Below are 26,580 nucleotides of genomic sequence, written 5' to 3' on the forward strand. Positions count from 1 at the left end.
ACACTGATACTTAAGGGTTCATGAAACTAACCAGACGGTATTTTGGGTAAAAGAAAAGAGTGGTATAATTTTCAATAACAGCAATATAATTGTACTAATCATAATAATGATGATGACGATGATAACAACGTTAAGTGATAACAATAATAACCGTAATAATAATGTTATATGCAAATACTTTTAATAAAATCTTTATGTAAAAACTCAGTTACAGTACAATAACGTTTCGCATCGTATTTGGAATTTAGGACTTTTTTTCTTTCTTTTTTCATACGATTAAAATCATATTACGTCGGATTAACGCAGTTTCTTATTGACCTGATCAATTTGTTCGTCGATCCTCTCGGACATCCCCCGAAATTTGTTTGGTTCCGGTCCAATCATTTGTATAAGCTGAGGCACATCTTGGCCACTGATCTGCGTGAAACGTGCCAATGACTTCATACAAGCGTACAGCTGTTCCTCGGCTGGGTTGCCGTTGAAATATTGCAACAACGCCATCGTTAATTCTACGGCGACATCGTCGAACACCTATAGATTTCAGGAAACATACAGTTAAATGATATTTACTACTTTTGGATAACCATTGGCGTAGCTGGTTTTATATGGGCACTCTGGTTTTACTTGTTATGTACTACTTTGGGCATGAATCTTTATTCGTTTGAGAAATTTCGAGCTTTAGAAATTTGGAAATTTGAGGTTAGGGAGCTTGGAAATTGGGGATTTGAGATATGTGAAGATTTGGAACTTTGAGAATTAGAGGTTAGGAAGCTTAGAAATTGGGGATTTGAGATATGTGAAGATTTGGAACTTTGAGAATTGAAGGTTAGGAAGCTTGGAAATTGGGAATTTGACATATGTGAAGATTTGGAATTTTGAGAATTGGAGGTTAGGAAGCTTGGAAATTGGAGATTTGACATATATGAAGATTTGGAACTTTGAGAATTGCAGGTTAAGAAATTTGGATAATGTGAATTTGGAAACTATGGTCTTTGGAAGTTCAAGCATATGAGGATTTTGTGATTTGGATATGTAGCTTTTGGAGTTAGGGGTTTTGGAAATTAGAGAGTTAGGAATTTGGAAATATGGATATTTGAAAATTTGGTCACGGATCAGAATATTTGGAAATTTATAACTTTCATAATATATGATCTACCCTACATCCTATTCCATATAAAATGGATGGGACCCACTCTCTATTGAGGGAAGGGTATCTGCCATGAGTCAAACCTAACCTAGCTACGCCAATGTGTCTTATACTATAAAACCATGATGCTAGTTTCCAGAGAAAACTAAACCAAATTGAGTCGCTTGCTTCCCCGATGTTTCGATGCAAGATTAAATCACTGATGTTTAAAATGAAGTTAATGTAATTCGTTACAACTATGAACTTACCGCGACTCAATGAGATAAGTATGTATTTCGGACAAGTACCTTAGAAATGCTGCCTTTTGGTAAAAGTCGCCGCAGATTTTTGCTTTTGTTCATTTTCTGAAAAAACAGTAGCCGGTCTCTCGAGAGATATCCATTCTTTGACTTTCAACGTAGAGGATCGTATACATGTATACAGAGACACAAACAAGCAACAACAAGCAAATATTTATACATTTTCTGAATCAGAGCAATTAAACAGTTTATAAGGTTTCGTTGCTCGTTCGTGAATCGATCACCAAATCCGGTACAAGAACCCCGTTTTAGGTTACAAATATAGCTGATTAATAAAGGCAGCACTTCCGTTTTGCTAATAATATTTCAAGCGTTTCGCTGCTGCATTTAACCACCGATGGTGTAAGCGTTAATCCATGTTACAAAATGGAACATTAGTTATTATGAGGTTTGTAATCGTAATTAAATGCTGTATAACACAATTGCTGGTGCGAGTTTAGACAAAACCAAGAGAAAAGGATGATTGTTAATCGGAGAGGAAGGATACAGACCACAGTTTTTACCTCCTTGCAGGCAAGGTTGTGAATAATGGCGGCACCGCGGATTTGCAAGTCGACGGAGTTTGAGAGCAACGAATGCACTGCAACTTTGGTTGTCACCCTTATGTTACTGATATTTTGGTTTTGGTGTTGCCATTCTGATATGTACAACAGCCACTCGGAGCTGCTCAGGTTCTCAAACATATTCGCCAACTGTAATTTATAACAAAGATGATCATTAATTCTATTTATACAAAGATGTTCTATGTGAAGTATACAGTATACATGCAATATATGTGAAGTATAAAGTATCTACTGTGTACAGTTCTGTGTGAAATCTTCTTATCCCTACGTCTAGTTATGTTAACATTGAGACTTTACGTACAAACTGTGCAAGGGGGAGTTGTTCTTCCGGCGGATGACGGTCGATGTCAAAGGCATAATTCATAATGATATGCTCCCTTCTATCCTGATGCAATAAAAGTATCACGTCGTCCTTCAACGCAGCAACCGAGAGTACGTTCAGTAGTGTCACCCTTGCGTCGCTCGATAAGGATTTGTCATACAGAACTCGCCCTAGACGTATGAGCATCATTTAAAAAAATAGTTTATCATTTTATTAACAGGTTAACACACTGAGGAATCAGGTGATCCTCGACCTGATTCTAGGTTACATGAAACCTACTCATGGTTCATCTCACAAGATGATCCACATTCTCAATGTGTTAAACACAGAACAATATTGGCAACGAACCTACGAAATTTAAGAAGTTGTCACCCAGCGCCCACGAGCCTTCATTTTCTAGAACATACTGCCGGAGTTCGTCCATGCATATTCGTTCGTCCTCGTTCAACTTCCCTTCAAGTACTTTGCTCAATGTCTCATACTCCGCTTTCACGTCTACCATGTCCTTGAACACTATGGGAGGATCTCGGTAACGTTTCCTCTCCTCTTGTTCTAACTTCTCTTCCTCTTCCATCTGCATGACTCTGTCCGATGGTAACATCTCAGCGCTGTCGCCGTTGGTAGCCTTCATCTCATTCATGCTGACCGCACCTGGATTCAGAATAATCAACTTAGCAAGAAGTATTAATAGGAAAAGGTATAGATTAGTAAACGTGTATTTACTTTCACTTTCTGCCATGTCTGTACAATTGCTAGGACCGGTGCTGTTGCTGTCGCTTGCACCTCTATCTTTACTTCCTTTCTGCTTTTTCTCCTTCTTCTTCTTTTTTTTCTTCCTGTCCTTCTTGGCTAATTTCTCGTTGATTTCGTTTCTTCTTTCTTCTAGCGCGATTGAGTTTAACCTGAAATCAATAAGGTTGAAATAAAACATTTTTATAATATATAATATATAACCTTGATACTTTCGATATTTCCCTGCGCTAGGGGCCGTAAAGTCGAAGCAAGGAATTACACAATATCACGTTTTTAACGCAGGTTGTTTAGTTTCCTTTCTGTTCAGTAAAGCTAATTTTTAATTAGTGTACAAGTGAATTCATAATCAGGAATTTATCTAGTAGAAAAGTATCGGGGTTGTATTACACAGTAGAATGCAACGTAGACTTCCTTTAAATACAAAGGAGTATAGGAAGAAGAATGTTTACATTTGTAAGCTCTTTTATTTTCCTAGACTCTTGTTAGACTCTTCTTAGAATTTCCCTAGATAGTTGCTACAGTCTTCCTAAAGTATTTTTAGACCTTTCTTAATTTTTCTTTATGCTTGAAACTTTCTCTAGGTTCTTCCTAGAAACTCCGTAAGCTCTAGGATTCTCACTAGGAACTTTTCAAACTTTCTTAATGACTTTCCTAAAATTCTTTCTAGATTCCTGTTAGAGATTTCCTAGGTTGTCTTTACAATTTCTTCAGAATCTAAATTCTTCTTGAGATCACTCTAGGATCTTATCAAGTCTTCTATATGCTATACACATATCACTAGTTCTTCTCCAGGATCTCTATATGTTCCTAGGTTCTCTTATAACACCTCCATAAATCTCTAGGTTTATTTGTAGCATCTTCATATGTTCCTAGGCATTTTTGTAACATCTCCATATGATCATATGTCTTGTGTAGAATTCTCATATATCCTTAGATCTTCTTGTAGGATCTCCATATGTCCCTAGATCTTCTTGTAAGATCTCCAAATGTCCCTAGATCTTCTTGTAGGATCTCCATATATCCCTAAATCTTCTTGTAGGATCTCCATATGTCCCTAGATATTCTTGTAGAATCTCCATATGTCCCTAGATATTCTTGTAGAATCTCCATATGTTCCTAGATATTCTTGTAGAATCTCCATATGTCCCAGATATTCTTGTAGAATCTTCACATGTCCCTAAATCTTCTTGTAGGATCTCCATATGTCCTTAGATCTTCTTGTAGGTTCTCCATATGTCTCTAGACTTTCTTGTAGGTTCTTCATATATCCCTAGATCTTCCCTAGAGTCTCCACATAAACTCCCTAGACGTTAAGATTTTCTTTAAATCTGTAAAAACCATCTTAAACCCACAGGAAATTTTCTTTTTCCTCCTCTTGAAGATCTCTGAAGATCCTAAAAATCTTCCTAGATTCTCTCTAGAAACTATGTAGGCTTATAAATTTTCCAAAATTGGAAATAAATAGTGACTTATTCTTAATGGAAGAATCTACGTTGCACGTTGTATATTTCTCCCAATTAATGTTATTTAACTTCACATTCGTTTCTAAAATCTAAATATTACAGTTAAAATAACTCTTATAACTTAAAAAAATGTGAAAATGTTTCCATGCTTTGTTAACTCCGACGCGTTGATGGCCGACAAAATATGGCGGCGCCGTACCTTGCTTCCTCGATAGCTTCATTTAAAAGTTGAAACTCCGGCGAAACTTCTCTACGATTTCTCGGTTCAAGGAATGTTTGGCGGCCGACTAACAACGATCCGCTCGCGCTGCTACATAAACCCTCTATGAGACTCTTCAGCTCCTGTCCGATCCGCCTGAACGCAAATACAAACGCGTCACAACAACGTTCTCAACCAACGCAATCACATTTTTCGAGCAACTTACGTTTGGAGTATCTCTTCCGGCAAATCGAGGATGTATTTCGGGATACTTTTCCCCGCCAAGAAATTACTAACTTCGTCCGTGAAGGAGTTGCAATTGTGCTTGAAGAGGTTGTAGGTGTTTGGGCTGCAATCAAACTTTCACTGAAAGTGATATTTGCGATAAATTTAAAATTTTAAGAACTTACGCGAATGTTGACGTCCCCAGACCGCTGATGTACTCGAAGAACACGGAGTAGGGCAAATAAGTCTCGCCGACTCTTTCCACCTTCAAGGGCTCCCCTAATACGGTGCCACCCTGAAACGCAAATTAATCGCCCTGGATGATGATTCCGAGGAAGTTAGTGTCAGTTTTACGACAGCTACTTTAGTATTACCACCCCCTCTGGTATTACGCACGTAATTTTAGAACTATGACAAACTTGCGCTTCCCTGTAAGATACGCTCGAAATAACCGAGAGGCTATATCGCACTCTCCACAACACAAAAAACCACAGATAAATTTTGCAACGAAACGTTGTCGACAAACACCGTCTCAGTGTTTTGATAAATCAAAATTTTAACGGTTGAAAAATTGTGGAGACGCAAGTTTGTAGAAAATGCTGAGAATAATTTGTCACGGCACTGCACGTACAATTAATTCGCGATTCGATGAAGGAACAAACGAGGAGTCGAATCGGTTAGCGCCGGCCCGTTTCTTGTTTCGTCAAGGAACCACTCGAATAAGAACTAGCGTCGCGACGCTTTGAGATTCAACGCCACGCAGCCGGCAAGCGTAACTCAAGATAAACGACATTCGTATTCGCGCGCACGCTCTTCGTAGACGCTTTGGGTTTGCCTCTTCGATGACGTCGTAGCTTATGCACGTCGGATTATACGTTCCGGTTAACGCTAAAACTACCTAACCGATCGAATGACCGTTTTTTAATGGTGAAATCATCAGTCGAGGTGACTGGTTTCAGGTTTCACCATTTGTTTTACAAATTTTACTGCGGTGCTTTGAATTATGATACTTTTTTGACATAGACATATTTTTTGGTTGTTTATTTATTTTTCCACTTTGTTTTTAAGTGTGCACTTTAATTTTTAGTGATATGTTTGTTATTTTCAGCTGTAGAGTTTGTAGAGTATTCTTGAAATAGGGGTTGATTTTTACTGAAATAAAAAATTAATGTGTAACAAAATTTATATTTTAAAATATTTTTAATCTATGTTAATGTGTGATATAATTTTGGTAGGTTTAGTGTCCGAGTATTATTAATTGTTATAGTGTGCTGAGGGAATATAGTTTCTTGGGGAAAATGGGGAGGTAGAGATGCAACGAGGTTGTGAGTCGCAAAGAGGTTTCAGCTGAAAATCTCTTCCTAAAAACCTATGTATTTTATATGTATTAAATGGATCTTGAATTTGTTTTTGAGTACATGTGAAATATTGGTTAATATTATTGGCATTTGATCGATTTTATTTGGATTCTATAGTAGGGGTGGTGTATGACGTTTCAGAGTTAGAGGTTCTTGGAAAATTTGGGATTTGGGGTTTAGGAATTGGGGATTTTAGTATTTGGGGATTTGAGAATTGAAGGCTTGAAAATTTTGGAATTTAGGAATTTGGGAATTTTTTAATTTGGGGTAGGAAATAAGAGATTTGAAAATTTGAGTTTTGGAATTTTTTAATTTTTTAATTTGAGATAGGGATATAAGAGATTTGAGAATTTGGGAATTTGGGAATTTAGTAATTTGGGGATTTATGGATTTGCAGATTTGTGGATTTGTGGATTTGAGGATTTGGGATTTGTAGATTTGAGGATTTGAGAATTTGAAGATTTGTGGATTTGTGGATTTGGGAATTTGGGGATTTGTGGATTTGGGGATTTGGGAATTTGAGGATTTGGGATTTGTAGATTTGAGGATTTGAGAATTTGAAGATTTGTGGATTTGTGGATTTGTAGATTTAGAAATTCAAGGATTTAGGAATTTAGAAATCCCAAATTTGAAAAATTGGGGTTTCAAGAATTGAAGATTTGGACATTTGGAAATTGTAGAACTCAGAATTCTTCTTTCGGAGATTTGAAAATTTGAAGACTTGAAAATTGGAAATCTGGTAATTCATCAGTTTTGGGATAAATATTTGAAAATTTGAAAATTTAGAAATTTAGAGACTGAGAATTTATGAATTATAAGTTAAGAAATTTGGAGATTTGGTGATTAGTAATTTAGAAATGTAGAAATTTAGAAACTAAGGATTTGAAAATGTGAAAATTCGAGAATTAATGACATAGAAATCTAAAAATTTTAGATTTTGAACTTTTGTAACATAGAAGCTTGAAAATTTTTGAATCTGAAAACTTAAGAATTTTAAAATTGCTAAATGTTGAAATTTAACAATTTGAAGATTTATTGGTTTGAAATACCAGGTACATACTACATTATCTACCTCTATAAATCACCAAATTGCTATCATTATAAAGAACTAAATTTCTACTTCCATAAATAACTTTTGTAAATCACTAAACTTCTACTTCTATAAATAATTTGTATTTTTACAAATTATCAAATTTATATTCTCATAAATGTCTAAATTTCTACCTTTATCTACCTTTATTCTACTTTTATCTTCTACCTAAATCTGTATAAATTTTATCTTTACATCAAAACCATCTCTGCAAACAACCAAAATTCTTTCTCCATAAATAACCAAGTTTCCACCCGTCTAAATGACAAGTCATCTTTCAAATTTTCTCATCATCTTGTAGTCATCATCCTTGTATAAGGATTAGATACCAGCATGTGACCTAATTTTCGAATACCACAGATTAACGTCACAGTCAATTAATGTTATGAATATTAACATTATTTTTAGGTAGTTATTTCATTCACCCGACGAATATCTACGACTTTCGACCGCAGCGAATGCATCAAGTCTCGGTTGGTGGAGCCAAGATTGCTAATCCAACATGCAATTTAAAATTCAAATTTAATTTTAAATTCGTGTTCAGTCTGGTTTGCAAGATTTTGTGTTTATTTATTTTGTTGAGTCTTTTCGTGGGTTTTGAACTGATTTTCAAGGTGGTTTTAAAAATTAAATACCTTTGGAACTTCAGGATGATGGAATTTTAATTTTCGGGATTATGAAATTTTATAATTTTTTGGATTATGAAAATTTAGAATTCTTGGATTTCGAATTGTGCATTTAGAGTTCTGAATTTTTAGATTAATTTTGGAAATTTTGGGAAGGTTGGAACACTAACACTTTTAGGATTTTGAAATTTTTCAACTTTGGTGGTTTTGAACTTTGGAGAACATTGGAGTTTTGAGATTTTGGGAATTTTAAATTTTAAGAGTTTATAATATTGGGACCTTGAAATTTTTAGACTTTGGAATTAAATTTTAGACTTGAGAAGTTAGATATTTCTCAATTTCAATACTGGAATGTTATTAAAGAATGACTCCTCACTCATAAAAAAGAACCCTTGCTTCATACCTTATTTCTTCAATATATGAAAATCTTTAATTTAAATATTTGAAATTAAATAAAATTAAAGATCTGACAATTAGTGCAAAAATAAGTGAAGTCCATTTTGTATTAAAATATTTACACATCACTACAAGAATTAATCAGTATGTATCTAATAATCCACATACACGAAGAAATATTATTTATATTAAAATTATTATAATTTTATCTTATATAAATAAAATTTAAATACTACATTCAAATTTCCAAAACTTTAATTCTGGACCTCAAAATTTACAGTGTCTTATATTTACAGTACATACATATGAAAAATAGTTATTAAACACAAATTTAATATGTGTATAACTCAAAAGTATTAGTTAACACATTAATTTCTTTGAATAACTATTGAGAGATGAATGGTGACGCGCCATTTTTAATACAACGCCATATTGTCTGTCGCAAAGCGCCATATTTAGTACTGTACTTACCTAGCATAACCTAAAATTAAGGTATTTCCAATCTGAAAAGTCTGTTTTACAAAAAAAGACCAATCGAAAAAAAGGAATTGAAGAAATGTTTCTAATAAATTCATTACATTTTCTAATATTTGTATCTCAACGCAAATCAATAATCAAATAACCTAACCTAACATTTGTATCTAATTGCGAATCAATCACCAAAGGACAGTTTATTGTTCAAAATTGATATTGAATATAATTATAAGGTATAAATGTTAAATATAATTACGTGTATACGTAAAAATCATCAATTGTGAACTATAATAAATATAATATATCAAAATATATCTCCATCGTGTATATTTATATGTACAAGCTTAATTCATTGCATATAGATTAATATTATTATAAAATTACTGTAATGTATCAATACATGTTATTATACTAATATCAAATATGATAAATGTAAATAAAAATGTCAGTATTACGTATATCATATTTTCAATTTTAATACTTATTACATACATCGATATTATTATAATATTGACGTACATAAATATTAAAAATATTTAATAAAACACTTCAATACTTCAATATTCAATATAACAATAAAATAATACTGACACGATATATTAATATTAATATATTTGTTAAACAAAATTTGTTGAACAAAAATTAATATTGAAGCTATACTATGCATTATAAATGCATTAATATTAATGCAAAAATAAATTGATATTAGTAATTTGCTATAAATTGCATACTTAATTTATATAAACGCAAACTTGTACACATTCATCAGTTGGAAATATCTGATATATCATATTCACTATAACAACCACAAAAATACACAGAAATACCAGTTTATTCTGTCTAGTTCCCTTGACACAAGATTGACGCGTTCGTAGCAACATTTATCAACAATGTAATTCTCCCGAAAATATTAAGCATTCAAACATAAAACGTGGACGAGAGGAGCAAACCACGAGGAAGAGACACAGGAGAAAGAGAATGGAGTAAAGCATGAATTATTTTTGGATTCAACCGGACCAAATTTAGTACCCACTCGTATCTAGCGTATCGTATGGCCAGAATGACTCTTCGCTACGACTAGTACGTCGGATCGGTCACATTTTCCGTGGCAGGGATGCATTTTCAACGACACCACATATCATTTAGAACGATGTTTTTCGTTCGGTGGCGAACGAGATAAACCGCGATTCAACGATTTCGGTTAAAAATACTCACAGGTCTGCAGCTCTGAATTCCAGATGGTCCGAAAAAGTATTCCCTTCCGTATACAACGATTGCTGTGTGCCATATTCCTTCCAAGTGTCGACCTGTACGCAGAAAAATAATTTGGTAGATTGTGATAGTGTAATAGTAAATGATAGCGGTTTACAGATGATAGTAAATGATAGCAGTATACATAGAGAAGTAGAATTAAGGTAGAGGCTAAATATGGGTCAGATGAAGTTAGGGGTTTCACCCTAGGGAGAATAATACAATTTAGGTCTTTTTTAGAAAATATGTTAAGAATAATTTATATAATTTATGTTATATTTGGTATCAACCTGTTGTTCTTGCAAAACACAATTTTATTAATTTTAACATTTTAAAAGATTTTACTTATATATTTATTTTTCAACAAACCTAACACCGTCACATCTGTTGAACAAAAATCCAACCATCAAATTTTTTATATTAAAAGATGATTTTACCATGGATTATGTAATTCCTGTAATACTTCCCAAAATAAAAATGTGCTAATATACAAAATAGAAAAATGATGATTGTATATAAAGAAAGATAGATATTTTCAGCAATATTGTAAAAAAAAGAAACAAAAAAAATTTGAAGAGTAGTTTTCAGTGTATATTTGCTGTTAACAAATACAATAGATACGATTCGAACAGTTTGGTTGTCTTCCAAAACACGAGCGATCATGATCAAGGTTATTTCGAAACTTCATCATCGATCGCGATCAATGAACCTCTATGATCTACATATATCTAGTTTGACGCCTACGCATCGTTTACTTTGACTAACATGATTGATATTTGGATTCTACAATTAAAATGGTCGATTTTGATTTGATAGCTTTTGGGAATTTTTTAGAGATTTTTTTGTTAATGTTTGATTTCATATTATCTACTGTAAATAGATAAACTTTTATGTATGTTCTATTTTGTAATATTTAGTAATTAATATTTGTTTTAATTTTAATTAAAATGTGTTGCAATTCTAGTAATTAATATTTGTTGAAATTTTAATAATTAATATTCGTTGTAATTCTAATAGTTAATGTTTGTTGTAATTCCAATAATTAATATTTCTTGAAATTTTAATAATTAATATTTGTTGTAATACTAATAATTAATACATGCTGTAATTTTAATAATTAATATCGGTCGTAACTCTAACAATTAATATACATATTACAATCTTAATAATCACTATGTACTCCAATTCAAATACTTAAAATTTATCACAAAAAAAATATTAACTATACGAATTTTAATCTATCATTTTCTGCATCTTACAGTCAGCCATTTTGTACTAAAAATACTAAATCACAGTCAAACTTTGATTCCGATAGTTTTCTTTCAAATTTAAGCTTCAAGTCGATGTCGCATAAGCAGCTGCCATTTTGCAATGCCTTTATGTCACAAAATGGTGTCAAACCGTTCATATTTCTGAAATATAGCGTTCAATACGCAACCAAAATTACATAACGATATTTCGAGTGTAACATTAAAATATCTCAAGAAAAAGTAATACCAAAGAAATGTCCAAAACCGCTAATAAAAAATTAGAACGGAAAAAATTAGATTGGAATTCGAAATGTGGGCGAAGTATGTCCACATCACAATACGGCGACTTTTTTATAAACTTCTCAAACTTTAAATTTACTTAAAAATATTAACTAAGTTATATTCTTAATTCAATAAAAAATAAGAACAAAATGTCTGTCCTCCACAAATTACTAAATATCCAATTCACAGTTTAAACTTCCATAATTTATTGACATAATTCATTTTGCTTATATTTTCCGCCACCAGGTATCGCACGAGTGTCCGATCCGTTACTAAAACGTGACGTTATCGGATATGTAGCAAAATGTATGCATCATCGAGGAGCACAAAAGCGTGTTCGAAGCCAAGAAAATTCGAATAGTCGCAATAAATTTTGTTGAAAGACCAACGAACTCCTCCGACCAGACGAAGGACTTGGTGCAAATTGTTTTGCTCTTTTACCGGTAAAATGCAATTTGGGTTTGCTCGGAGCAGTCTCGGGTTCGTAACCGTCGGATTCGGTCTCCTTCGACCTAGTTTCTCATCGCGGGAATAGCTAAGCGCATTCGTGATTTTCTTATTGCAACGCGCTTCTTGGAGGGCCGTTGTGGTGAAATAACCGCGAGAAATAGCCGCTGCGGCCATCCAACTCGACGCTTCACCATTTTCAGCTGTTACGCAACATTTTGCGGACATTCTACTTTATTAATTTTCCTGACTGAATTTAAATGTAGTGAATAATGTTTTATTGCAGTATGTTCATTATATAGCATTGTTGTTTAGGGGTGCATTTGGTAATAATTGCTTATGTTATTTTTTTATGGTTTTTGATTTGTAGTGGTGTATAATGTCATTTAATAATTAATAATAATATTGTAACAATAAAATTAGTAATATTATATAATAATTTGTAGCAGGATCTTGAAATAATATTGTTCTATAATATATAATAATTTGCAATAATGTTATGCAATATTATTATACAGTAATTTACAGTAATGTTATACAATAATTTTCAATAATATCTTGCAATAATATTGTGCAATAATTTTCAATAATATTTTACAATAATATTGTACAACAATTTTCAATAATATCTTGTAATATTATTATACAATAATTTTCAATAATACCTTGCAATAATATTGTACAACAATGTTCAATAATATCTTGCAATAATAATTGCACAACGATTTTCAATAATATCTTACAATAATATTGTACAAAAATTTTCAATAATATCTTGTAATATTATTATACAACAATTTTCAATAATATCTTGCAATATTATTATACAATAATTTTCAATAATATCTTGCAATAATAATGTACGACAATGCTCAATAATATCATGCAATAATAATTGTACAACAATTTTCAATAACATCTTGCAATAATATTATACAATAATTTGTAATAATTTAATAATTTGTAACAACTACAAATATAATAATTTAATACTATGTAATTATTTTATGATTTTTAATTTGTAATGTTGAATAAAGTATGCAATAATACAAAAGAATAATTAGCAATTGTTTCATAAATTGTAATTTATAGTCCACAACAGAATATACAATAATACAATATAATAATTTGTAGTTTTCAGTAAAGAATTGAATATATAGTAATTTTTAAAAGTATAAAATCTTGACTAATTATGCAAGATAAATTGTTAAAAATAATAATGCAAGAATTGATATTATTACACTGTCTTTAACAGTCAAATTAATTAGTTTAATGATAAAAATATTATATAACTTATAAACCAAATGATTCTAATCAAATTTTTGCTATAATCGTAATCAATATACTAATTATTAATTAATATCTTTAATCAAAAAATATAGTAGTATAAATAAATCTTTATTAATGTACAAAATTATACTTTTAATTAAATGTTACTTAATTGCACAATGCACTTAATTACAACGTTGTTTGTAATGAAAACAATTAATCATTGATTAAATATTAATGAAATATTCTTCAATTAATTATTAATTAATTAAACATGTATAATCAGAACAATATAAGATTTAATTATTAATAATTGAATTAATTCTTACTTAGAATTAATTATTATTATTATTTGAATTGTTTATTAATATTTGCTATATATGTGTAAATTTATTAAAGAATAACAGTACCAAAATTAAGAGTTACAGTTATAATTAAAGTGTTACTCATGCAATAACAATTGATTCACGAAAGTAATAATATCAACAAAGTATCTATTATGTGTGGTACAACACATCTTTGTTTGGCTCGAAGGGTTAATTCTAAATTTGATTCGATTCCTATTTTAGGAGAAAAGTAAAACCGCGAGGAGTAACTTTCGTGGCCATACAAATCGACGCAACACTATTTTTAAATGTTACGCAATATTCTGTAGATATTGTACATACTATTCATTTTACAACCTCCGAACACTGTGTGTACAGTAGACTCTCGTTATATTGCCGCTTTTATAGGTACTTTCATGTATACTTGTGACTACCGTAGGAATTTTAAGAATAAATAGTAGCAGAAAATAAATCCGGCATTTGTTAGATTTTGACTTGTAAATTTGGGAACTTTTGAAGTCATAACCTTTCAGATTTTTCGATTTTTAAATTTGGAACTTAGAAAGTTTGAAATTTTTAGAAATTGCGAATTTACGGATTTGAGGATTAGAAAATTTGGGAAGTTGATTTGAAAAATTGGAAATTTGATAATTCGAAACTTTGCAAATTTGAGAATTTAAGAATTTGGAAATTTGGAAATTAAGAATTTGGAAATTAGAGGTGTTAAGAATTTGAAAATTTGAAATATTTTGTAATTTGGAAATTTGAGAATTGGAGAAATTTAATAATTTGGAAATTTCAAAAATTAGAAATTTGGAATTTTGGAATCTTGGAAACTTGGAAACTTGGAAATTTGGAAATTTGGAAACTTGGAAACTTGGAAACTTTAAACTTGGAAACTTGAAAACTTGGAAATTTGAAAATTTGAAACTTGGAAACTTGGAAACTTGGAAACTTGGAAACTTGCAAATTTGGAAATTTGAAAACTTGGAAACTTGGAAATTTGAACTTTCGTCAATTTAGAAATGTGAAAATTTAAAAATTAAAAAATCTAGAAATTCGAAAATTTGAAATACCTAAAGTATTTGACAAATTCAAAATTTATAAGTATACAAATTTACAAAGTCACGGATTTTCAACTATATGCATGTTTGACAATATCAAAGCAGACTTTCAGACCAACTCGCTATATAGCCAATTCCAAGAACCTGCAGCTCTATCCTGCGGCAATATAACAACAATCCAATAAAATCGACGTATAAAAACATACGCTTTAAACAAAAAGAAATAATCCAGAAAAACATATTTTTCATAGTCCCACAACTCTTCTATTTTTCATAAACAAATTTCCGCTTTCTTCACTTCATCGAATTTGCAATAATACATTTAACCCCGAAAATTCAGCATCCGTTGATTTTCGTTTCAGTATTAGCTTTCTGTTACGTGATTGTACGCAGTGTTCTAGGCAGTCTACATAATTCACCGGTTTGTTTGTTTATTTGTAAGGAGAATTGCATGCAGCGCGAAATACCAAGCGCGCGAACAATTTACAAGTACATAGTGTCTTCTGAAAATAGACTTGCAAGCTCGACAACTGTTCGTAAGTGGCAAACGAACCTTGGATACACGACGCGAAAGCTTCGCGAAGAAGACTCGTGTACGTCTATTGTATTTCACATTTTTATAATATTTCTTTACTCAACATATTTTTCTTTATATTACATTCGCATTGCTTTGTTAAAATTTCTTTAAGTTAACTAATTAAATTAAATTAACTAGTCTCAATATATTTCTGAGAAAATTATTAATCAACTAATATTTCTTCACTTTAAACTCACTTACTGTTATTTTATTGTATTTTTATTTTATTGTTTCTTTCAATACACAATGTTTATGTTAGTAATATTTCATACAGTTTGTGTTACATTGCATTTTAATTTGAATTCATTTTTAATGCATTTTTTATTTACTGCATTTTGATGTAATTTTGTAATTTTTAACTTTAACCTCACTTACTCTTATTTTATTAAATTTTTTACTTTGTTTCTTTCAATATACAATGTTTATTTTAGTAATATTTTATACAGTTTGTGTTACATTGCATTTTAATTTGAATTCATTTTTAATGCATTTTTGATTTATTGCATTTTGATGTAATTTTTTTGATAATAAATATTGGTGACAAAAAATGGCATAAAATATGTGAAATAAATGGAAAACATTTGTTACATAGTGAGATGGACAATATCTTTATATTGTGATAAATAATTATTATTTAGTGTTATTATGTGTTAATTATTATTTAAGTTAACAATTAGCTACTAACTTATTACTAGTTAGTTACTAGTTAAAAGTCACTAGCCTACATAATACTGTATTTGCTACTATTTAAAAAACAGTAACAATATTTTTTAAAAAGTTGATAAATAAATCAATCAAACCAATAAATAAAAAATTTTTTAAAATTTGTATATCACATAAACAGTCATTTGATGTCACAACTTATAAAAATAAATTAATATACCTTATTTTATACCATGCATACTCTAATATTTTTATTTAATTCAATTTTGAAATTTAAAAAAAAGTTTCAATTATTAATTCATTAATTCTCAAGTTACATATTAAACATATGTTAAATATATTATATATATAATTATAATTATATTGTGTATTAAAGGACATTTAATACATATATATATTAAATATATTCAAGTTATTATTTATTCATATTAAACGTCTTCTATAAACAAAAATTTATTTATATATCAAATTCTGAAATAAGTGCTCTCAAGAAAACTTTGTAACAACAGCAATATAAATTTTGTAAAACAACATTAACAATAATTTATCATTATTATTAGCATAGTACTTGATACTTTATTTTCGTCCTTGTTGCATTCCTGTTTCTTAACATAAAACAAATTGCATTCCAAATTTAGAATGAATTAAGACGATACGAGACGACAAATCAACTGAATCTAAGGACGAACACGTTCGTGCCAAGTTACTTTTGTCCTGCCGTGTTTCATTTCTACGATCTTTTTATATTTAGGTTATGTTGTTCCAAGAAATATTTGTACGGTAATAAGAGGTTGCTTAAACGTATCAAATTTTATGTCGCGACACAATTCAAAGTTTACGAAGGAGTATTAATAAAGTGTGTAATTTTAAAACATTCTTGTATCTTCAAATTTTATTTAATATTTACATTTGCTGGACCCCTTTTGTTTAATTTTGTTGCGCTAGAAATATTTGGAGATCTAGAGATTGAGGGACAAAGCGATTTAGAGATTCAAGAATTTAAAGAATTTAAATGTTGGAATCAGGAATATGGGAATATGTAGAGATCTAGGGATTTTGGTGTGTGAGAGTGTAGAAATCTAGGGATATAGGAGTTTGAGGATATTGAGATCTAGGGACATAGTAATTTAGAGATTTAAAAATATAGAGATGTCGAAGTATACAAACCTAGGGATACAGAAATTTAGGGATATAGAAATCTAGAAATATATGGATTTGAGGTTATAGAAATTAGGAATATGAGAATATGTAGAGATCTAGGGATTTTGTTGTGTAAGACTGTAAGAATCTAGGGACAAACGAATTTGAGAATATAGAAAACTAGGGATATAGCAATTTAGAATTCTAAAGATATAGAAATTTAAAACTATGGAAATCTAGGAATACAGAAATTTGGGGATATCGAAATTTAAGGATATGAGAAACTGAAAATATAGAAATCTAGAAATATAGGAAACTGGGAATGTAAGAATCTAGGGATATAGAATTCTAGAAATATAGGAATTTGGGGATATAGAAATTTAGGAATATAAGAATCTAGGGATATAAAAATCTAGAAATATGGAAATCTGGAGATATAGAAATTTAGGGACGTATAAATTTAGGGATATAAAAATCTAGAAATATAGAAATCTAGGGATACAAAGTTTAGGGACATAAGAATCTAGAAATATAGAAATATAGAAATATAAGAAACGGGGGATATACATATCTAGGGATATGGAAATCTAGAAATATAGGGATTTGGGGATATAAGAATCTAGGGACATGGAAAGCTAAAAATACGGAAAACTGGGGATACAGAAATTTAGAAATATAGAAATCTGGGAATATAGTAATTTAGGGATATAGAAGTCTAGAAATATAGAAATTTGAGGATACAGAAATTTAGGAAAATAGAAATTTCTAAATATAGAAATCTATGCATGTAGAATCTGAGAATGTAGATTCTACTAATATAGGAATCTAGGGGTATAGTGATATACTGATCCAGAGATATAGAAATCTAAAAATATAGCAGTCTAGGTACCTACAAACATACGTCTCACATATACAAAATATTCGTTCTCATATATTTCACCTTTATAACAAAAATTATTTATAGAAATCCATACATGGCAATTTAACATGAACTTTAAACCCCATAATAAATTAATGTTTTAATCCTGCAGAACATTTCAATGTATTGAAACATTAATTATACTTCATGTGATAAATTATAATGATCGTTAATTGTTTGCATAACAACAATGTTTTAATCTTCCATAATTTATACTTAAAACTAATTTTTTTTTTTTTAATGGTCATGTATCTTCCTACATAAAATAGTTTTGAAAATTTCCAAATTTCTTGAGCAGTGGAAAACAATGATCTATTAATATCAACTTACCTATAACAAATCTAGACATCATAGCAGCTATGCCCTTTGAAAGGTCATAGATGTACACTTCCACAGTTGTCTTCACGTCTTCTGCGTTTTCCATCTTGTCTAACTGTAACAGAAAAAAATGTGCTCTAAGATAAATGAAGTTTTATTTAAAAACCAAAAAAGCGCCTGCGCGAGAACGCAAATGGAACATAAATACACTGCTCGAAATAATTATAGGATCAAGTTATTCGACCATTTGAACTATAACAGTAAAAACAGAAAAATATGAATGAACCTATCATAAATTGTAATATTCATAAACTGTCTTCAGTACAACTAAGAGTACTTGAAGTGCTAAAAATAGAAATATTTCATCAACGCCGAATTTCTTTAATTAATTTGAACGATCATTGTGCATTTCCCGCGTGAAGTATCGTTACGTAAATGGAAGCCGATTGGCTGCATCAAAATCGACTAATGGACGTTCAAATCGATTCATCGATTGACGAGGGAATTACCGAGTAATGAATTAGGGAATGCTAATTAGTTTTATTTCTATGAACCGAAGAATTTTCAAACCACTTTACGTCAACTGCGAATGTGACGAGCAGAGGACATAAATATACTTATTTTAGGTTAACCTGCGCGGCCGACATGCTCGCTTTCGGTTTCTAATGATGCGTTCACAATAAAGCAAGGAGCACCCGTACTCGTGTAAATCACTAGCTCTTATATCAATAATTTATGTCAATAACTGTTGTATCGATAAGTTATGAATAGAAAGTTTGTGGAATTTTTAATTTAATTTTAGATGCTTGATTTACATAACCTTGTCAGGGATATAATCTGAAGAGACTTAAGGTGAACTTAGATTTTCAGATCTACAGAATATAAAATTTTGTAAAATTTAATTACAAAGTTTATAAAACTTAATTGGATAAAACAATAATGATACAGATATCATTATGTAAATCACTATGTAAATATAAATCTGAACTTTATATAAAATAAGGAAGTTTCAAAAACTTGAACTGTACTACAATGAAGGTAATTTGATTGTTATTTTATTAATTAATTGACATTTAAAGTTGAACAGTTTTACATTTAAAATTTCTATACAGTAGTCAAGAAATATTTGCTGAGGGTTTTTATTATAATACCAGTACTATTTTAAATCTTCCTTAAAAAATGGAAGACAAGTATAACACGAAAATTGTTTGCAGTACAATTTTCTAAAGTACACCCCTCTTCAATACTACACATTCAATGATTAAATAAAAAAATTTATTTACATATTTTATTTTTTAGTTAATTTACTTTGTATCAATATTACATTGAAATGTATAATATATTAAGAATTACGTATAATATATTAATATATATTAAGAATTAGTATATTCAAACTTTTTATCAAAATTCTTTTGTTTAATTTTTGGCCATAGAATAAATTCTATTATAAGTGTTCTAATTTTTCAATTTGAATATCTCAATGTTCAAAAGCAGATCGTTTCTATATTTTTATATTATAAAAAATATAGAGAATTTTTATATTATAATAAATTTCACTGGATTCTTATGTTTCGAAAGATGAACCTATATAACCTAAAAGGGCAAAAAGCACGTCATACCGCGGCATAAACTACTTTCCAGAAAGCAGGTTATGTTGCAATCATGCGCAGAACTCAGATGGAGGTGAAAAACATAAAGCAGCGATTCAAATATAACGTGAAGTTCGTGAAATAAGTCAAGTTTTTTTTTGCAAACAATTTATACAAATTAAATTCAGAAATTTATATTCATTCATCGAATCAAATAGGCAGAAAATAACTTTGAATCAAGTTGCATTTAATTACAAATACAAACGAGTTTATTTGAATCGTAGAGTCGAATTATATCGATTTAGATCGCGCCAAATCGAATCGCGTCGATTTCTATCGTATCGAATTAAATTGACTCGCACCGTGTCGAATCAAGTGTAATTGAATAGCTTTTAATTTAATGATATTGAATTGAATATCGTCGAGTCAAATCGAACTGAACCGCGTATCGAATTAAATTGAACCACGAATTAAATTGTATAGAATTAAATTGCAAATTTAATTGAGTCAAATGTCGATTAAAGTCGCGTCGAATTAAATTTAATCGCATCGTGAATAAAATTAAATCACATGGGGTTGAGTCATATCGAATTAAATCGCGCTGAGTCGAACTGTATCGAATTTAATCGCGCCAAATTTAATTGATTCGTCAAGCATATAACGCACTCGTTTACATTAAGCGTTCGATGCAGCGAAAGCTCTCGTATCAATGTAAAATTACCTATTTAATCTAAACTAAGGTCGAACTTTAATCTAAACTAAAAAAACTAGCACATCTATAATAACAAAACACTAAAAAACTACATAACCGATTACACAGAAAAATATGCATACTGTCCTTCGCGAACAATTAATCGATTAACCAAAGCGATACATCGAAGTCGATCTAAATTTGACCGTATAATCCGTAGACGTCAGGATTTCTATAGCTGTCAGTTTTCGTGTAACAGTACGTATTTACAATTTCCTCCCACGCTTTTGGGCAGAAATAGTAGATCATCTGATCTCGTTATTTTTTACAACAAACAATAGTGTACGATGCACGCAAAGTTTGACATCCGACGTCAAATTCTGCAAAATGTACGTAAATTCTCACCTTTACTCAAGATTCTGATAAAGTAAATAAGCGATTCTACGTCAGAACACAACAACTTTGTTTCAATTTCGTAATCTCCAACGATAATTTATACACTCTTCAGATATGATAATCATATCCGATTCTGTGCCATTTCATCATATCACTCTGAAGAATGAATCAGCATCCACTGTGCACGGCGACTGTAACGTCACGCTTAAACTCGACAGTTACGCGGTTTTTATGAACGTCGCTCTTTTCGACTGCAGTAAACTATGCGTTACACAAACAAGATACTACAAATATTACTTCACAAACTTTCTAAATCACGTGTTAGTTTCTACCGAAAGGAAATGAAATACTGTGAAATAGAAAAGAAGAGGTTTGACAATCCACGCACCTACCTTTTTGTTTTCATCGACGATATTAACAGGTGGACCGATTAGGTTATGGCGATAGGCAGTTAAACGGTTGGAGAACGGTTTAGGAAACAATTTGACGTTATCGCGCCAATACGGTCGAACGATAATCAATAATAGGCGATGACACAGCGCGTATGAGATGTACACCTCTTCTCGCTTGATGGCTACTGGTTAGCAAATGCAACTGATCGCGCCGAAATCTTCGCCAGAGTCGGAGACCAATGCGGAGACACGGCGCGCCAGTCGTTCTTGCCAGGAAGAAACGGTAAAGAGGTAAGAGGGTCATCCCGCGAAGACAGCGCCTGCCTACTGGCATCGCGATCAATAACGATACATTAACCCTTTACTGACCGAATTTACTTTTTCCGCAATTTTTAGTCCACCGCTCGAACGCTAAACAGAATTTGCGTACGAGTTAAAAAATGTATTGGAACGAAAATACATATGGTAAAAGACAAATTTTTGTATGAAGATTCTTATATTTGAATGATAGATCCTTTTGTTAAGCTGACATTTATAGTTTCACTATATATAATGACTTCAAGTTGAGTAATAAAGATAACGATAATAACTAATCGTAACTAGATAAGAAAATATACGAAGTTTTGCTTTTAGTGAAGCGCTGAATATTTGGAGTGGTGTTACGCGTGTTGTGTCGAGGGAAGCCCCGATTCGAACTGATGGGGAAATTAATATGTAAGAAGAAAAAAGGCCTTTGAAAAGTGATTGCAGTTTTATAAAAATAAGAGCTGTTTGGTTATAGAAAAAGTTGGTAACTGATTGTTAAATTATAAATTATAAAATTACTTGTTAATTATAATTGACGATTCACGAAATGAGTTAAAAGAGTTAGAAAAAGAATAATTCGTGCGATAGAAACAGAACTACAACTACATCCTCGGAAATAACCACAGTACTAAAAGACGAATGTAATACAAAAATACACCCCTTAACGGTTCAAAGAACGCCCAGGGATGTTGAGGATGAATGTGAGATCAACATCAAATGTCAGTATTAATGAGAAAGAGAAATTTTAATTTAGGAATAATTATGTATAATTACATAGACATTTTTATGTATAATAATATAGACATTTTTTGAGTGCAAATAGAAATATCTTCCATTACTTCTTTTAATTTTGAAAAATCTCTAAAAAAATCTAGAAGAAAACTAGACTAAACAGGGAGACTTAAAGTGTAATAAAATTCAGGGGAACCCCAGGTTCCTAAGAAGGTTATACCCATAAAATTCAGATTAGAAGAAACTGTGAACATTTTAGGTAAAATCCAGAAAAAATCTAAATACAATTTTTATTTACTTTCGTTAATTATTTGTCATATATCATCTAATTAAAAATAAACAAAGCCGATGAAAAAAAAACAAGAGCATAGAGAATGCCCGCTGCGCGGGAAATTTGAAATTTTTGAAACACAATTTATTTTCTTCTTATCAATTCAAATATTGCTGTGGAATAATAATAATAATGTTATCAAACTATAACAAAATAGCTTTCATTACCTTACATAATAATACAAGAAATAAATTATTATAATAATAAGAAGAATTTAGTATATAAATTATTTAATGTAAGCAAAATAACCTCTTTATAGAATGTAAGACTTTCATGACTTACATGACCAATTGGTTACACATCTTATTACACAACTAAGTACTTGAATGATATTTGCTTCTTCTATTCTATGCAATTTACAGCGCAAACTATATTTCAATTATATCAACTATATTATTGAAAATACGTTTAGTCAATGTCTTCAGATATTAAAGATATTTACCGATATTTTGTACACGCTATAAACTTGGTAAAATAATAGCAACAGAAATTACTCTTCACAGTCACATGCAGATAGTAACTAACAGTACCGTAAACTATACCGCTATTTATAATCCATGTTCATAAAAGTTAAAGATTAAAAATGAGATTATAAATTGCATATTTCAATCGCGTATCATTTTGACATTCAAAAGAAATCTGTACATACAAGTGAAAGTGTTGAAAGATAAATGCAAGCGAGCCAATATTACGGCACAAAATAGTTCAAATAACACGAGATTACTCAGCGAATACGGGATGATTCAAAAAACATAAAAGTAACGTTGAACTTTACCACATATAAATTTGGAAGCTCGTAGAAATAGGGTAATGGAATAAAATAAAATAAAATTACAATACACTGAATTAATGTTTACATAAATTAAAAATTGATAATTGGCAAGCGTATTACTCGTGTTCATTTGTGTGGGGAAAAAGGGTACAATTTGTACAAGTTGGAAAACGGGTGACAATTTTCTTATTTTAATCAGAAACTTACCTAATTTGTATTTGTGACCGCGTGTTCATTAATTTACCGTTTGTTAATAATAAAATGGTAGTGTGCAGTCGTTGAAAGTTTTATTCAAATTTTTTGACGTGCAACGACGACGGAGCGCGAATTTCGTTCGTTAACGTAGAAGTGAGCGTTAAAGGCGTTTCCACTAATTTCTTATTGCAAATTTTAAAGAAGACAGTAAATAATCTGAAAGTGAAAGCGGAAAAGGAACGTCACACTTAACTTTTTTCGATACTTGTTGTATGTATTCGCAAAGAGGTTAGAATACAAGACGTTGACTCAACAATTTTCTTGCGTTCACTAGGGACTTTCGCGATACAACGTTACGGGCAAGCAAGTTGAACAGAGGTTGAACAGCTGATGCTTCGTCGACACCGGCGAAATGTCAAAGTCTAGGCAAATTGTAAGTTACTTGCTACTAAATGATTAATGTTATTTAACCAGTGGACATAGTCTGTTTAATAAAAGTTAAACATTGTTTCATTAAAAAAACAATTTGTTCTTTTTAGAAATCAACGAAATTTTGCAGTTTATGTGGTGTCATTAACGTGACTTGTTAAAAGTTTCCAAATGTTTTTCTACTTTTCCTTTAGTATTTTTGTTATATATTTCTCATAATAATATTTTAAACAATATAAATAATTAAAAGTACTACATAAATATATTATTAATGTTTGCTTTCATTTTATTTCATACGTAACTCTTCATACGTATGAAGGCATTGTGTAATATTTTTGTATATATACCCATTTATTTGATATTATTAAAAGAAATATAACCTGTCATAGTGAATTAGTTTACAAGAATCTTAAACAACATTAAACATAATAGTTTCTAATTTTGTTAATATGTTTGTGTTTGCAGACTCTGCGTGTACAATCTTCAGAGGGAACAAAACGTATAGATGTACATCCTTCCGACACAATTTCTCAATTATTTGAAAAGGTTTATATTTTAACTATTGGCAGACATTAAATAGTTTATAATCCAAATAAGAATAGTATTTAATTTGTAACAATTTTAGGTTTACAATGCTTTTGAATTAAATAGCTTTGGATTTGGACTCTATAGACAACGAAATCTCAAAGATGAACTTATATCTACTCGTAGCAGAACAGTTTCAGGGATAGGACTTTCTCATGGGGACATGTTATATCTAGCTCCCCTTAATGGTACAGAAGTATGGAGTACTCCATCGACTAGTAATGCTTCTATAGACATTTCTCAAGGTTACTATCAGCTTTTTTATTTGGTTCTTTTACTTCTTCACAGCATTATTTAATATCTTTATGTCGAATAATAGAATCAGGATCAATGGATACAACAGAAGCTACGAATCGCAATGCCACAACATCACGATCTATACCAAATTTAAGCGTAACTGAGGATGAGGTTGATGAACAATTACGGAAACTTGATGGTAAAATACAGAGAAAACGTGACGAAAAGCTGTAAGTAAATATAAATATATGTATATTATTTTATATAAAATTAAGTTATGAATATAAGAATTTATTTAACAGATGTAGACATGGTCCAAATGGGTGCTGTGTTCATTGTTCTCCCTTAGAACCTTTTGACGAAGTTTATCTTAAAGAACAAAATATCAAACATTTATCTTTTCATTCGTATCTCAAGAAGCTCACTGCTGGTGCTGATAGGTATGTCATAAATTTCTACGTTGTATTATATTTTCCGAGTATAATCTTTATGTCTTTTATAGAGGGAAGTTTATACAGTTAGATGACATAAGCTGCCGTGTAAAGACTGGTTGTAAAGATCATCCTCCTTGGCCTCGAGGTATCTGTAGTAAATGTCAACCAAGTTCTATTACTTTAAATCGTCAAACTTATCGACACGTAGACAACGTCATGTTTGAGAATCCAAGTTTAGTCGAACGTTTTTTAAATTACTGGCGCAACACTGGTCACCAACGTATCGGATATTTGTATGGAAGATACGAAATACATACAGATGTTCCGTTAGGGATCAGAGCCGTTGTTGCAGCCATTTACGAGCCTCCACAGGTAAGTTGAAGCAAGTCAAAAGTAACTATAATGTATAGTAAAGCATAGATGTATATAGCTGTAACTATTTTAGGAAAGTACAAAAGACACTATACGACTTTTACCGGACGAAAGGAAAGCGTTAGTCGATGAATTGGCTCGTTTACTTAATCTAAGAAAAGTTGGATGGATTTTTACTGACCTTATAGCTGACGATGTCAAGAAAGGAACGGTAAATTTTTCTAGAATTTGTAATTCATTTTGTTTACGAATTGAAATCACTAGCACGAATTTAACTTATTTAGGTGAAACACGTGCGAAATATAGAAAGTCACTTTTTATCTGCTCAAGAATGCATTATGGCTGGATATTTTCAAAACGAGTATCCAAATCCCTGCCGTTTCTCTCCTAGTAATTATTTTGGCTCAAAATTTGTTACCGTTTGCGTTACTGGTAAGTTGCTTATATCGCATCATTATAAAACCGTGTCGTTGTATGAACCGTGATAAATTTTTTTTGTTTAATAACACGCGTTCGCGATTACAGGCGACGATAAAAATCAAGTTCATATGGAAGGTTATCAAGTATCTAATCAATGTATGGCATTAGTGCGAGATGGCTGTTTGGTTCCTACAAAGGATGCGCCAGAATTGGGATATGTAATCGAATCAACAGATAAACAGTATGTTCCGGATGTTTTTTATAAGGTAAGTACAATT

The 26,580-nt window shown here is 30.9% G+C and overlaps 2 protein-coding genes and 1 long non-coding RNA gene across 11 annotated transcripts in view; 1 reads left to right on the forward strand and 2 right to left on the reverse strand.

Annotated features, from left to right (window-relative positions):
- Window positions 1-65: 65 nt before the first annotated feature.
- Window positions 66-23,979, reverse strand: LOC100883449 (uncharacterized). 6 transcript variants are annotated; one of them, XM_012292126.2, is made up of 12 exons: window positions 23,838-23,979; window positions 18,434-18,536; window positions 10,131-10,222; window positions 5,157-5,266; window positions 4,973-5,095; window positions 4,747-4,902; window positions 3,055-3,233; window positions 2,680-2,982; window positions 2,311-2,501; window positions 1,950-2,138; window positions 1,435-1,491; window positions 66-531 (listed from the first exon to the last, which is right to left on the reverse strand). In XM_012292126.2, exons 2-12 carry the CDS (start codon window positions 18,525-18,527, stop codon window positions 298-300), a joined length of 1,728 nt encoding a protein of 575 aa, XP_012147516.1. In that variant the 5' UTR covers window positions 18,528-18,536; window positions 23,838-23,979; the 3' UTR covers window positions 66-297. The 6 variants fall into 6 exon arrangements, with proteins under 6 accessions (XP_012147516.1, XP_012147517.1, XP_012147515.1 ...); XM_012292127.2 differs by lacking the exon at window positions 23,838-23,979 and adding an exon at window positions 21,486-21,735; XM_012292125.2 differs by lacking the exon at window positions 23,838-23,979 and adding an exon at window positions 21,490-21,734.
- Window positions 10,268-11,824, reverse strand: LOC143266007 (uncharacterized). The gene is made up of 3 exons (XR_013040903.1): window positions 11,810-11,824; window positions 10,457-10,550; window positions 10,268-10,372 (listed from the first exon to the last, which is right to left on the reverse strand). It is a non-coding gene; the product is annotated as an uncharacterized LOC143266007 (long non-coding RNA).
- Npl4 (nuclear protein localization 4) overlaps window positions 23,491-26,580 on the forward strand; it is an 11,904-nt gene continuing 8,814 nt past the window's right edge. For 2 of the 4 annotated variants that reach the window (XM_012292117.2, XM_012292123.2), the window contains exons 1-10: window positions 23,533-23,665; window positions 24,160-24,258; window positions 24,720-24,800; window positions 24,880-25,084; window positions 25,159-25,306; window positions 25,379-25,516; window positions 25,579-25,882; window positions 25,956-26,093; window positions 26,167-26,314; window positions 26,408-26,568. In XM_012292117.2, the coding sequence (XP_012147507.1) occupies window positions 24,238-24,258; window positions 24,720-24,800; window positions 24,880-25,084; window positions 25,159-25,306; window positions 25,379-25,516; window positions 25,579-25,882; window positions 25,956-26,093; window positions 26,167-26,314; window positions 26,408-26,568 (1,344 nt within the window). In that variant the 5' untranslated portion in view covers window positions 23,533-23,665; window positions 24,160-24,237. Of the gene's footprint in view, window positions 23,666-23,954; window positions 24,096-24,159; window positions 24,259-24,719; window positions 24,801-24,879; window positions 25,085-25,158; window positions 25,307-25,378; window positions 25,517-25,578; window positions 25,883-25,955; window positions 26,094-26,166; window positions 26,315-26,407; window positions 26,569-26,580 lie in introns of those variants that run through there. The other 2 variants (XM_012292122.2, XM_012292119.2) reach the window with 2 other exon arrangements.

The sequence above is a fragment of the Megachile rotundata genome, chromosome 16 (genome assembly GCF_050947335.1).
Source record: "Megachile rotundata isolate GNS110a chromosome 16, iyMegRotu1, whole genome shotgun sequence".
In the NCBI taxonomy this organism is placed as follows: Eukaryota; Metazoa; Arthropoda; class Insecta; order Hymenoptera; family Megachilidae; genus Megachile; species Megachile rotundata.

Coding starts and splice junctions, on each gene's coding strand:
- LOC100883449 (XM_012292126.2), bottom strand. CDS start 18,527: ATGGAAAACGCAGAAGACGTGAAGACAACTGTGGAAGTGTACATCTAT. Junction 10,223..18,433: donor GATGTCTAGATTTGTTATAG/GTAAGTTGATAT, acceptor TTCTGCGTACAG/GTCGACACTTGGAAGGAATA. Junction 2,139..2,310: donor AACTCCCCCTTGCACAGTTT/GTACGTAAAGTC, acceptor TATAAATTACAG/TTGGCGAATATGTTTGAGAA.